Source organism: Urtica dioica, chromosome 5 (genome assembly GCF_054948205.1).
Source record: "Urtica dioica subsp. dioica isolate 48M chromosome 5, U.dioica_male_clone48M_v1_H2, whole genome shotgun sequence".
In the NCBI taxonomy this organism is placed as follows: Eukaryota; Viridiplantae; Streptophyta; class Magnoliopsida; order Rosales; family Urticaceae; genus Urtica; species Urtica dioica.
Genome location: NC_142760.1, coordinates 33,769,972 through 33,782,521, shown reverse-complemented (window position 1 = coordinate 33,782,521; position 12,550 = coordinate 33,769,972). Strand labels below are relative to the sequence as shown.

Below are 12,550 nucleotides of genomic sequence, written 5' to 3'. Positions count from 1 at the left end.
GGCCATATTGGATTCAAACCTGTGTCTGGCCACTTATCCGGACTTGTCATGGGTTCAATCATTCCAGAATAGGCAGTTTCATAGGCCTCTTTCTTATAGCAGTCGTCAATAAAGTCATAATCCTTTAAACCTGAGCACCAAATACAAACCATCCACGCACGCCTTCAGACATATGTAGACTCTTTCAAAGACCCTCTTCCCATCAACTAGACTTGTTTTGATCAGAGCTGTTGATCCTGACAAATAAGAAAAACAAAGTTGATGAAAATGCATACCTGGATTTGTACCTCTAGCAAACAAACAAAGATTGATGAAAATGCATACCTGGATTTGTAGCAATGATCTGTTTGCAATAATCTTCAAGAACTGCATATTGACTCGCGACACTACCGTCTAATATCTCTCTAGCAAATGCCCTAGCCCTATAATAAACACTGCTACCTACATGGCTGAACTTTGTTGATGCTGTCATCTCCAAGAAAGATGCATACTCCATTGTTGGATTCAGTCGAAACTGCTCGATAAAGTGTTTAGACAACCATCGACTAGTGACAAGTTTATTGTTAAACACTATCCCACAATTATGATCATCGACAAGAGTATTGATTCGAACTGTACTCAAACCCGGTCCCCTCACCCTAGCGTACAACACCCACGGACAACCCAGTCCCTTACATATTGCACGGAGTTTGGTCTTGTTATTGAATAGATATTTGAAATCTCGATCCCCCTTGATAAACTCTTCTCTGAGTACATACCTTAAATCTTCCATGGTAGGAAATTCCATTCCAATTTTGAACTTGAAATTTGAATTACTTGCGCGCGGATTGTACTCAAGTGCACTCTTCTCACGCTGTTCTTCATCATCACCACAGAGGCTTTTTAGGTCACTTCCATCGCCTCCAACACCATCAGAGTCTTCATCCACAACGTCAAGTAACTCAGCGCAAGCTTGATTCACGCTGGACCACCATTGTTGTGGAGGCGTTATTTCTTCATCTTCCCCGTCATCAGCATACTTGTCTTCGCGAAGGTCAACATCTTCGGCTTGGTCAGTCATCTCCGTCGCGTTCCGTCCCGTCGACTGGGTTGAGGTTTGGGTTCGAATTTGGGAACTTTAGCCGCCACGTCACGTTTGGGTTCGTTCGAATTTGGGATTGGAATTTGGGTTCGAATTTAGGGCTTTACCTTGTTTTTCTTATTATTTATGTATCAGTTGCACAAGATCTATACACGTGTACTTGACATCCATTTTAACGCCTTGGGTAGCAACGAAGGGGGTGTTTAGTGACATTGGGAACTCTAGCCGCCACTTTTAGACATTGGGTACTTAAGTGGGAGAACCCGAAAATATTGGGTATTTATGCCGCCATTATTTCTATGATAACCCTGCTCAAAATTAATCCTAGTTTTAGCCATTTCCCTTTTCTTTTTTTTTCTTTTTTTTTTTCAAACATGGGCATCCGGCTAAGGCAATTTTGTCCTTTAGAATTAATTGGGCTTTATCGTAAGCCCAAACATAACGGTAAATTAGACCCGATCCAAGCTCTGCTGAATCTGAAACTTAGGAAGAAGAAGAAAAATTCTAAATTATTCTTACTGAAGAAAACCCTAGAACTGAACACACTCGCACACACACAGTTTCTCTCCTAACTTAGTTCGATCTTTTCTATCATTCGAGTTCAAGAGATCAGCAAATCAACTAGCATCTGAGGTTAGCTCTTTCTTCGTTAATCTTCATTGACTTGGGAAAAAAAACCGAATTGTGGAAGTAATTATTTAGCCATCATCTCTTTTTTCTTCCAAGCCGGCTTTGATATTTGGTTGTTTCGAAAGAAATAAAAAAAGTTTGAGATTCATCGCGGTTGGTTTTGCAAATTCAAAAAGGGTGTCATTGTAATAACTTTTAGGGAAAAACCCTCAACTACAAGGGTTTTAATATTTTTGAAGCACATAAAGCCCTTAATTCTCTCTCTCTCTCTCTCTCTCTCTCTAATTTTCCTCGCCGCCTTTTCCTCCGTTAGTCTCTGCTTCACGCTCTCCGATCAGTGGCAGGTGAGAGTCGAAAACTGATTTTCTGCCGATTTGTCGTCGACTTTCCCAAATTTTTCAAACCTTAATTTTCACATTTACGCCTCTATTCATCTCTTGATGTTCCTATGGTCCTAAAGCCACTTAATTTATTGAACTTAAATCAGTTAAAGGATTGTGCTGATTTCTTACTGATATCCATTGTCTCGGATGTGAAGGTACACGCTTGTTACGGTGGAAGGCGAAAGAATGGAGTTTGGAAACTAGATCGATTTTCCGTTTGTTCGAGAATAAAACAGTCCTGGGTATATATTGCCAAAAAGAATGAGCTTAGTTCTAAGATTAAAGAATCATTTGCCAAATGGGATCCTCAGAAACCCGATTATTCTCTCGACCGCTGCGGCGGCGCTAAATAACGGATTACAGAGAAGCTATGGCCAACCGGCGAGAAAAGAAGATGAAACAGAAGAAGAAGTGGAGTTCGATCAAAGGCGTCTCCCGACCGATTACGACCCGGCAACGTTCGATCCGACGGAGCATCGAAGCCCTCCGACGGAACGCGTTTTCAGGCTCGTGGACGAAGTGGCGGGTCTCACTCTCTCCGAGGTCTCCGAGCTCGGCGCGATTCTGATGAGGAAGAGAGGGATGAACGGAGTCCCGAGCGTGGCGGTCATGAAGCCCGGAGCGGCCGGCTTGGCCGGGATCGGAGGGAAGTCATCGTCATCGGCGGCGGCGGCGAAGGAAGAGAAGAAGCCGGAAAAGACCGTCTTCGAGATCAAGTTGGAGTCTTACGAGCCGGCTTCGAAGATCAAACTCATCAAAGAGGTCCGAAGCTTCACTGACTTGGGGCTCAAGGAAGCGAAAGACTTGGTCGAGAAGGCGCCGTCGGTCCTGAAGAACGGGCTGTCGAAGGAAGAAGGAGAGCAACTGCTTGAGAAGCTGAAAGCTCTCGGGGCGAAAGTGGTTCTCGAATGAAAAAATGTACGTGGTCTCTCTCATAGATTTGCTGATAATTTTTAGTCCCTGAATCTACATTGATCATACGAAACAAGTTTGAAAATTTCTCATGTTGAGTTGACATTTTGTGATCAAGAGGTTGAGAGGCTTTTTTGGGTTCTCTCTCTGCTGCTCTTAGGAGAATAGTAAACATAGGTTCATGGGTGTTTTTTTTTTTTTTGAAAAGAAACAAAAATAATCCCTTTTTGTATTCTTCAGTTATATTCCAGTAGAAGAACACGTACAATAAGGTGATATTAGAAAAAAAAATTTCCCCTATAATGTAAACCAAACCATTCATTAATGGGTACGCACACATACCTATAGAGGAGTGAATTTCTTCAACAATTCGGCTCATTCTTGGCCGGTTTATGTCACACACCCATTTGATCTCATAACCTAATAATTCTCTCCCTTATGTCATAATTTTTTGTTCCATTGTTTTTCTGGCTTGAAGCACCACCAAAGGATATACATTTTCAGGTTAGTACAAAAATGGATTGTTTTTCCAAGTCTAAAATCTTACAATGAAACAAGAATCAAATTTCGAAACAAGGGTTTGGTTGGACCGTTCCGATGCTATAGCCGTAAGCATTTGTACAACTAGAAGAGAGAGTGTGTCCAGTTTTAGAAGGCATCAACTTTATTGCCTTCAACATTATATCAGTACAAGCAATCGATCTACTGCAATTCAGGTTAATAGCCACATCGGTGCTTGATGTCCCGTAAAATTCGCTGAAGATGACATTACTTATTCGAACTCCGGTTCTCTATAGCCAAGAAAATTAAAACACCGATCGATTAGGTTTTGATGTTTAAGATCGATGAGATTCAGAAATGGGAAGATTTTTCGGGTTACCTCTTCCTTGCAGGAACCTCTGACGTTGCAGTAATTTTGGTCGATGATTATTGGGTTTTTCACGGAATTGAAATAGAGTTGCTTGAATACAACTCCGCGGACATAACCCTGCCCAACCTGTATAATATATGCATAAAATATTTATTGGCAATCAGAATCAGAACGAAGTTTAATTTGGTGATATGTTCTCGGTCTGTCATATATATATATATATATATATATTTTTTTTTTTTTATCTATTTATTTGTTATTTGTTTTTATATATACCTGCCATGTTTTGATTCTGGCTCCGTTTGTAGTTCCCTTGAGGAAAATCTTGCTCACAAAAATGTTCTCTACCTCAACAAAATTTCCTTCCCTACCTAAGCTTCCAATGCTGTTTACCAAAAATGTAAAGAAAAAAAACAAAGATAAGCTGAGAAATTTGTTTGATCTGAATTAGTGAATAAGATGATGATTATTTAATAGTATACCTTATTCCATGACCAGGTCCACACTGAATATATGAGATGTGTATATTAGAAGTATGGTCTCCAATAGAAATACAGTCATCCCCTATTCATGTAATTGCAAATGAAATGCCACATTATAAGGACAAAAAATAAAAGTAAATGGAATAATAGTGAAAAAAAATGGAGTGTGTTTTTACCAGTTCTAATAACAATATTGGTAATAATCACATTGTGAGATGACTGTAAATGAATGCCATCAGTGTTGGGGCTTCTCTCAGGAGCTTCAATTGTCAAACTATTCATGTAAATCTCATCACACCCCATCACTGAAACATGAGTCTGAGAGCTGTTTATGAAGTGAACATCACTGAGGCTCACATTATTGCATGACAAAAACTTAATTGCCTGCAAATTTTGGTCATAAGAACTCAAAAGGTGAAAAAAAGAAACAGAAAAAAAAAAATCCATAACTCAACTGTTGGAGCTAGTGAAGTACATCCCACCTGTTGAAGAAAGAAATATCGAAAAAAATACCATAAATATTTTCATGTATATCTATTTGAACTGTATCTATAGATTATATCAAATTGATGTACCAGATGAGGATGGTCTCTGCATGACTGAGCCCACCAGCGACTACCCCGTCCATCGACCCATCCGGGCCCGATGACGCTGAGCCCGTTCACACTGCGAAAAGCTAGCCATTGACCCGAGGTCAAACCATCCCAGGCTTCAGGTGAATCTGGTGCCAATATTCTTCCTAGTAACTTCAAAAACCACCAGGAGTTTTAAGTAGATGATATTCACTTAAGTAGATAATATTCACTAACACAACTAATTAAGAGAGGGTCTTGTGACTCAAACCAGAAATGTGATGCTCTTGGGTTTGCACGGGCCGCGAAAAACAATCGGGTTCACCACATATTCGAAGTTTGGAATTAGTAGAGTAGGATTTTCATTTTCAGAAGTGTTGTTACATGCTTCATTCCATGCCTCTAAGAATGCCTGCAATATATAGGAAAGAAAAAAAAATGGCTTAAGTGAAAAAAAAAAAAAATTGTTAATGAATTAGAGGGAAAAGATAAAGTACTTGTGAGTCATCTGTGATGCCATCACTGAAAGCTCCATAATCCAAGACACTGAAGATGGTCTTTGGGCTCTTACAGGCATTTGAGTAAAATGTTGTTGAAGAAACAAAGCCAACAATGAGAAGAACTGTGTCACAGACACCCTTCTTCATCAATGAATGGAATGTGAGTCTCTGTGTGTGACCTGTTTGAATGAAAGCCAATATAAAAAAGAAAAAAGAAAATGCAATGCTTATTCTGCGAGGAAAGAAAAAGAAAAAGAAAAAGAAAAAGAGGACTAAGCTTCTCAAGAAATTATTGGATATATAGTGTTTGACTAAAAGGTGTAAATGTAAAGGGACGACAAATGTAATTACAACTCTATTTCATGGAAGAGAAGAGTTATTACCTGTGACTGAGAGAGCCATTTTTTTAATTGCATTTCTTCTTGTTCTTTATAGTCTGAGAGAGACTCACGTGATCTTGAGGTTATCAGGCCATAGAAAGGAAGAGAAGGTTTGTGCTTTTTCCCATATTTATTGAGATTATATATTTTACATGCTTTTGAATAGCAATTATGAGCTTCTCTAGAAGTATTATGATTTGATAATTGATGTGCTCCTAGAACCATTCTCTCTTCATGCTTGTATTTAATTGAACCTGCATGCTTGTTAGCAATATTACATTAATATTGACGGAAAAACAAGACAATTTGCATGGAGGAAAAATTAAACGGGAATAACAAAGGATCCGGTTTTTGAACCATCAAAACCGTCCAGCCTTAAAGGTATGCTGTTACCACCTGTTGCGATATTTTTATAACTAGCACGCAAGTGGACGTATCGAACAAGTAATAGTGTTACGTAAGTAACAGATATCGATCCCACAGAGACTAGTTACTATAGCGACGTTAAACAACCTAAAGCAAATTGATTTAACAGATTTGTTGATGGATGTGATTATAAAAATAGCAAATGAATTAACGTAAAAATAAAAGAGAAACAAACATGAGATAACAAGCAAAGAAAACTACGGGGTTACGATTTCACCAGGTAACACATCATCGGGGTTTCGGGAACGAACAATTACAACTATTCCTATGTAAGCTAATCTCATTCTCTCAATAATATTCCCTAGCCTCTCTCGAGTGATCTAGTGAACCTATGCAATTGTCGGATTACTTATCCTCTCGGCCTCTAATCCTATTAAAACAACCACATGCTCTAAACGCGAGAATTCTAACGATTACACACTCGTCTAAGCCGTCAAGCAACCTAAAACAATGTGATGAGTGAAAAAGGGCACGCATTTTTATACTCTCTCTCAAGCAGCTAAAAACTCCAATTAAACAATTCTAAAGGTGATCAAGCTAAAGAATGCATTAAGAACACTTCCACCAAGCAAACATATTCATGAAACAGTTAATAACTAATCAAACCCTAACGAAACCCCTAAGCTACATCTAACCCCGACTACATCGTAACCCCGCTAAAGACTTAGCCTCTAACGGTGTTCATGACCATGATCAAAACAAGGATAGTGATTAAAAGCAATAACACTAGCATAGAATGACGAAGAGAGCTCATGATTATAATGAGAAAGGAATTCAAGAACACAATAGTAAATTAAGAGCAGAAAATAAATAGAAGGAAGAAGAAAAACTATTAATGGAGTTCCGACTGATCGAATTTTGTCAATTCCGTTGATAAGCTTTCTCTCCGTTGCAAAAGCTCTTCAAAACAATAATAAAATAAAACGTAACCTAAAAATAGAGGCTGAGTCATGTTTTATAGTGGTTTATGTCGAAGTACAATTTTGGACTGATCTGGGCTAAAAAAAACGATCCAACGGCTAGGATTAAGTCAAAATTCGACTTTATTTTCGTCAGGATTCGTCGTCTCGCGGCGCGCCATCCATCCTCGCGGCGCGAGGCTTCCTTCTTCGTATCGTCGCGGCGCGAGATCACCGCGAGGCGCACCGCGAGAAGCTCCTGGAACTTTTTGTGTTCGTGAAAATGCGATGGTCGCGGCGCGAGAATTCGTGATCTCTGAGGTCGCGTCGCGAGGTCTTGCGCACCAGCCTCCAAAGTCTTCATTTTCTTCATTTTGACTCCTAATTCATCGCTTTTACTTCCGTTCCATCGATATGTGACCCGACAGCTACTTTTCATCTATATTGACCTGAAATTCACTATAACCACACTAAAACCATCAAAAACACTTGAGAACGCGCTAAATCCAAGTCAAATGAGAACGGATTCGTACGTAAAATACGCACTCATCAAACTCCCCCAAACTTGAACATTGCTTGTCCTCAAGCAACACAAAACTAGACAATAAAATAAACACACCAAAGAAGTTACACTAAAAACGAATGATGATCACAAAGTTTAGCAACAATGTCAAGTGTTAGTTAAATGCCTCAACCTACAAAAATTTCCGAATCCAAGTCAATCATCATATGAAACCACGAAAAAATAATTAGATTGACTAAATGGCCTTTTGGAACACGTTCCCGATCAAAATCCCCCGTGTGTGAAATATGTCCCGAAGAGAGAGAGGTCAAATCAATATGTTCGTTCACGTCTTCTAATGTCAAATGCTCAAATAATAATGAGATGAATGTGAATCGAACACCATAATGCTTTTCGCCGCTCACTCTCCACTAATGCACGACACTCACCGAGGAAATCAATAGGGCTTTCTCGGCTTGTAATGTTAGGCTAGGGTCAACGGTAGGATATGATCAAAATGTGGCTAAAACGTCAACCTAGCGACTCAATCTCACCAACTTTCACATGATATTAATCGCTCACTCATTCCCACGTTCATGGCACAAAATTTCGCCTTTCGAGAACATTTTTTTTTTAAGTCTTTACTTCCCAATGTTTTCCCCCCAAACTTTGACTATGCAACATCTAGTCTCTAAAACTAATTTCACAGAATACCACGCCAAAAACTAATACAAATAAATAATAAAACGCATAAATTAAACACTCTTTTTTTGTAGTTTTTTTTTCTTTGTTTTTTTTTCTTCGTTTTTTTTCTTTTTTTTCTTTTCTTTTTCTTTTCTTTTTTTTTTTCCCTTTTTTTTTTATACAAAACAATAAAAATAAACACGAACAATCACCGGCGTGGTGTCTAATGAACTATAAAACACGTAGAGATCAGTCGAAAAATATGTCACAAAATCGAAAGAATTCACTCAAGAGTCGCTAAGTTAACGGGGTTCTTTGTGGGATTTGAAATATTATTGGCTCGGCTTTTTCTGACTAAGTATCGAGAAAGGATTAATCGTTCGGCTTTTTCTGAAAGGGTGCTCAAGGAAGTATTACGGGTTGGCTTTTTGGCTCTGATCGGTCCAAATGAAGGCCTATGTCATTTTTCCTATGTTCGTGTCAGGTCATTTCGCCTCGAAGAGGGCTAGAGCGGTTCTTAGTGTTCGTGAGCTAAAAGACATTTAAAGATGTGATCGAACCTCTAAGGACTACTCAAACCCCGGGACAGACGTGTGTGCATAAATGGGAAAAATCAACCGAAATTGTGTTACTCAAACCACTAGTCAATCACAATGAGGCGCAAAAAAAAAATATTAGAATTGACTCAAACTCGGATTTCTTCGAAAATACATGGTATCATTGGCAAATAACGAGAGAAAACACTTTAATACTATCACTTATAAGCAATCACCAAACAAAATTAAGAAAATAAAAATTAAATAAAAAAAAAACAACCTAATCTAACAGAAATCCCCCACAAAGTAGTTCACCCCCCCAAACTTAATCTCTACATTGTCCTCAATGTAGATCCATAAAAAACACGGGAGACAGAGAATTTACCTCGCGGGGGTGGTAGAACTCCCCTACTCGTCGCCGCCGCGCTCAGGCGGCGGTGGATCTTCTCTTAAGCGCACTTTCTTCCTCCATACCTCTTTGAATGGTTTCGGCCAATGTCCTCGCCATGGCTTGAATGGAGACTTCGGCTTTGCACCCTTGCTCGCACTTTTTGTTGATTTTTCTGGAGGAGCACGTGGCGGAGGTGTGGGTGGTGGAGTAGTGACTTCGTCAGTCTCGAGGACGTAGATCTCTTCTTTTTCCTTCTTGCGCTTTCGGGTTTTATAGATCCTGAACGTCTCTTCTTCGTTTTTCACGCGCGTCTTTAGCTCACCGTTTTGCACGTCTATTCGAACACCGAAAATGGCCAAGAAAGCTCTTCCAAAGAGAATGGGGATATCGCGATCCTCGTCCATGTCGATGACGTAGAAATCGGCCGGAAAAGTGAATTTTCTGACTCTAACGATGACGTCTTCTACGAAGCCGCGCGGGTGCCTTACGGTCCGATCTGCCAATTGGAGAGTGGTGCGCGTGGGCTTTAGTGCACCTACCCCGAGTTTGTTGAAGACGGCCGATGGCATGAGGTTGATGCCCGAACCTAGATCACACAAAGCGTTCTCGATAAAGATGTCTCCAATAGTGCACGGCAATGTGAACTTTCCAGGATCTTCTAACTTTGGCGGGAGCTCGTGTTTTAGAAGTGCGCTACACTCGACGGAAAGCGCCACCGTGAGCCTTTGCGGGAACGGAAGTGGCATCTCATAGATATGTACCGACGATGGCGGCTTAGGAGCTTTGGTGACCGGGGCAGCCTCTTCTTCTTCTTTCTTCGGGCTCTTGATGACTGGAGCATGTTGATGTGAAATTGCATTACAATGCTCCCTTGGATTTACTTCGGATGTGCTTGGAAGTGTGTCTTGGGGTCGTGTGTGGATGGCGGTGGCAAGTTGCCCCACTTGCGTCTCGAGATTTCGGATCTGTGCCGATTGGTTCGAGAGAGACGTCCTTGTTTCGTGCATGAACTCTGTGGTGGAGTTTATGAAGGCGGTTGTTGACGTGGCCAAGTTGGCGATGAGCTCCTCTAGGTTGGTCTCGCCGTTGTACGCCCGAAATGGAGGAGGCTGGTATGGCGGTGGTCGGGGCTGATTCTGTGGTGGACGAGGCTGGGCTTGAGGCACGGGTTGCATCGGCATGTTGTTTTGGGGACCTCTCCATCCCTCATTCTGGTAGTTGTTCCTGGGGCCTTGATTGTAGTTGTTCTGGGGCGGCGTGTTGTTGATGAAGTTGGCCTGTTGGCCGTTGTCCCCATAAACACACTCGTCACTATTGTGCTGGCTGTTGCACCAGAAACAGACTTCAGGGGTGTGCACAGCTTGAACGGAGGCTTTCTGTCCCTGAACTGACTTTGTGAGATCCGCCACCTGTGCTGCCAGTGCCTTCATCAGCTTCATCTCGGGAGTGACTGGCATATTCTTCAAGATGCGCCGCTCGGACGGGCATTGGTCGTTGTTGTAAGCCAGCTCCTCGAGAATGCTGTGAGCTTCCTCCTCTGACTTTTGAAAGAACGACCCTCCAGCGGCCGTGTTGACTAGGGTGCGAGACGATGGTGAGAGACCGCCATAGAAAATCTGCACCATCATCCACCCTTGGATGCCATGATTGGGACACCTCCTCTCTAACTCCTTGAAGCGCCCCCATGCTTCAAATAATGACTCCCTGTCGTATTGGGCAAACGAATGGATCTCGTTGCGTCTCTTGTGCAACTTCTCGAACGGGAAGAACTTTGAGATGAATTTGATGCGCAGGTCGGCCCACGAGGTGATGGAACCCGGCGGGAGGGAGTTGAGCCGCGTCTTGGCTCGGTCCCGTAATGAAAACGGGAAGAGGCGGAGGCGGATGGCTTCATCGGACACGTTGTGGAGCTTGAACGTGTTTGCGATCTCGACGAAGTTAGTCAGATGGTCTTGCGGGTCTTCGGCAGGTGATCCAGAGAATTGATTCGCTTGGACCATGTGTATTATGCCGGTCTTGATCTCGAAATTCTGGTTACCCGCAAGAGCCGGGAGAGCGATTGCCGATTGCGCGGCGTCGGTTGGTGGTAACCCATATTAGAATAGGGTCTTTGGCTCTTCGTTCGCTTCGTTGTTCGCTCTATCTCCCATTGCTCGTTCCTTTGACTGCTTTCTGTTTGTCTTGCAGAATTTTTCGATCTCAAGATTTAGTGGAACGAGGTTTGATGTTCCCTCACTCCGCATGCACCTTCAAAACAGAGAAAATGACACGCCAAGTTAGGAAACGCGTAACGAAATCAAATGGCAAAGCAGATTATTTTTCGACGCTATTGTAAAAAGTCCCCGGCAACGGCGCCAAAAACTTGTTGCGATATTTTTATAACTAGCACGCAAGTGGACGTATCGAACAAGTAATAGTGTTACGTAAGTAACAGATATCGATCCCACAGAGACTAGTTACTATAGCGACGTTAAACAACCTAAAGCAAATTGATTTAACAGATTTGTTGATGGATGTGATAATAAAAATAGCAAATGAATTAACGTAAAAATAAAAGAGAAACAAACACGAGATAACAAGCAAAGAAAACTACGGGGTTACGATTTCACCAGGTAACACAGCATCGGGGTTTCGGGAACGAACAATTACAACTATTCCTATGTAAGCTAATCTCATTCTCTCAATAATATTCCCTAGCCTCTCTCGAGTGATCTAGTGAACCTATGCAATTGTCGGATTACTTATCCTCTCGGCCTCTAATCCTATTAAAACAACCACATGCTCTAAACGCGAGAATTCTAACGATTACACACTCGTCTAAGCCGTCAAGCAACTTAAAACAATGTGATGAGTGAAAAAGGGCACGAATTTTTATACTCTCTCTCAAGCAGCTAAAAACTCCAATTAAACAATTCTAAAGGTGATCAAGCTAAAGAATGCATTAAGAACACTTCCACACAAGCAAACATATTCATGAAACAGTTAATAACTAATCAAACCCTAACGAAACCCCTAAGCTACATCTAACCCCGACTACATCGTAACCCCGCTAAAGACTTAGCCTCTAACGGTGTTCATGACCATGATCAAAACAAGGATAGTGATTAAAAGCAATAACACTAGCATAGAATGACGAAGAGAGCTCATGATTATAATGAGAAAGGAATTCAAGAACACAATAGTAAATTAAGAGCAGAAAATAAATAGAAGGAAGAAGAAAAACTATTAATGGAGTTCCGACTGATCGAATTTTGTCAATTCCGTTGATAAGCTTTCTCTCCGTTGCAAAAGCTCTTCAAAA

At 41.2% G+C, this 12,550-nt stretch overlaps 3 protein-coding genes and 1 non-coding gene across 8 annotated transcripts; 2 read left to right on the top strand and 2 right to left on the bottom strand.

Annotated features, from left to right (window-relative positions):
- Positions 1–1,540: 1,540 nt before the first annotated feature.
- Positions 1,541–4,956, top strand: LOC149398014 (ribosomal protein L7/L12 domain-containing protein). 5 transcript variants are annotated; one of them, XM_089615592.1, is made up of 3 exons: positions 1,541–1,714; positions 2,250–3,012; positions 4,938–4,956. In XM_089615592.1, exon 2 carries the CDS (start codon positions 2,356–2,358, stop codon positions 3,004–3,006), a length of 651 nt encoding a protein of 216 aa, XP_089471718.1. In that variant the 5' UTR covers positions 1,541–1,714; positions 2,250–2,355; the 3' UTR covers positions 3,007–3,012; positions 4,938–4,956. The 5 variants fall into 5 exon arrangements, with proteins under 5 accessions (XP_089471718.1, XP_089471717.1, XP_089471716.1 ...); XM_089615591.1 differs by lacking the exon at positions 4,938–4,956 and adding an exon at positions 4,915–4,932; XM_089615590.1 differs by lacking the exon at positions 4,938–4,956 and adding an exon at positions 3,723–3,918.
- On the bottom strand, positions 3,427–5,592 carry LOC149398013 (Pectin lyase-like superfamily protein). Its single transcript, XM_089615593.1, has 9 exons — positions 5,429–5,592; positions 5,203–5,343; positions 4,935–5,105; positions 4,815–4,841; positions 4,536–4,743; positions 4,360–4,441; positions 4,154–4,262; positions 3,887–4,003; positions 3,427–3,797 (listed from the first exon to the last, which is right to left on the bottom strand). The coding sequence occupies exons 1-9, from the start codon at positions 5,576–5,578 to the stop codon at positions 3,567–3,569; spliced, it is 1,236 nt and encodes a 411-aa protein (XP_089471719.1). The 5' UTR covers positions 5,579–5,592; the 3' UTR covers positions 3,427–3,566.
- Positions 5,593–9,266: 3,674 nt separating this feature from the next.
- On the bottom strand, positions 9,267–11,344 carry LOC149398011 (uncharacterized). Its single transcript, XM_089614425.1, has 2 exons — positions 11,288–11,344; positions 9,267–11,159 (listed from the first exon to the last, which is right to left on the bottom strand). Exons 1-2 carry the CDS (start codon positions 11,342–11,344, stop codon positions 9,267–9,269), a joined length of 1,950 nt encoding a protein of 649 aa, XP_089470551.1.
- LOC149398012 (small nucleolar RNA R71) lies at positions 10,888–10,991 on the top strand. The gene has a single exon (XR_016299308.1). It is a non-coding gene; the product is annotated as a small nucleolar RNA R71 (small nucleolar RNA).
- Positions 11,345–12,550: the final 1,206 nt, after the last annotated feature.

What these genes read in the sequence shown, in the direction of transcription:
- LOC149398013 (XM_089615593.1), bottom strand. Translation starts at nt 5,578, where the DNA reads ATGAAGAAGGGTGTCTGTGACACAGTTCTTCTCATTGTTGGCTTTGTT. An exon ending in CCAAGAGCATCACATTTCTG is followed by an intron (nt 5,106 to 5,202) that starts GTTTGAGTCACA and finishes TGGTTTTTGAAG; the next exon opens with TTACTAGGAAGAATATTGGC. An exon ending in GCAGAGACCATCCTCATCTG is followed by an intron (nt 4,842 to 4,934) that starts GTACATCAATTT and finishes TTTCTTCAACAG; the next exon opens with GTGGGATGTACTTCACTAGC.
- LOC149398014 (XM_089615592.1), top strand. Translation starts at nt 2,356, where the DNA reads ATGAGCTTAGTTCTAAGATTAAAGAATCATTTGCCAAATGGGATCCTC.
- LOC149398011 (XM_089614425.1), bottom strand. Translation starts at nt 11,344, where the DNA reads ATGGGTTACCACCAACCGACGCCGCGCAATCGGCAATCGCTCTCCCGG. An exon ending in CGCTCTCCCGGCTCTTGCGG is followed by an intron (nt 11,160 to 11,287) that starts GTAACCAGAATT and finishes AACACGTTCAAG; the next exon opens with CTCCACAACGTGTCCGATGA.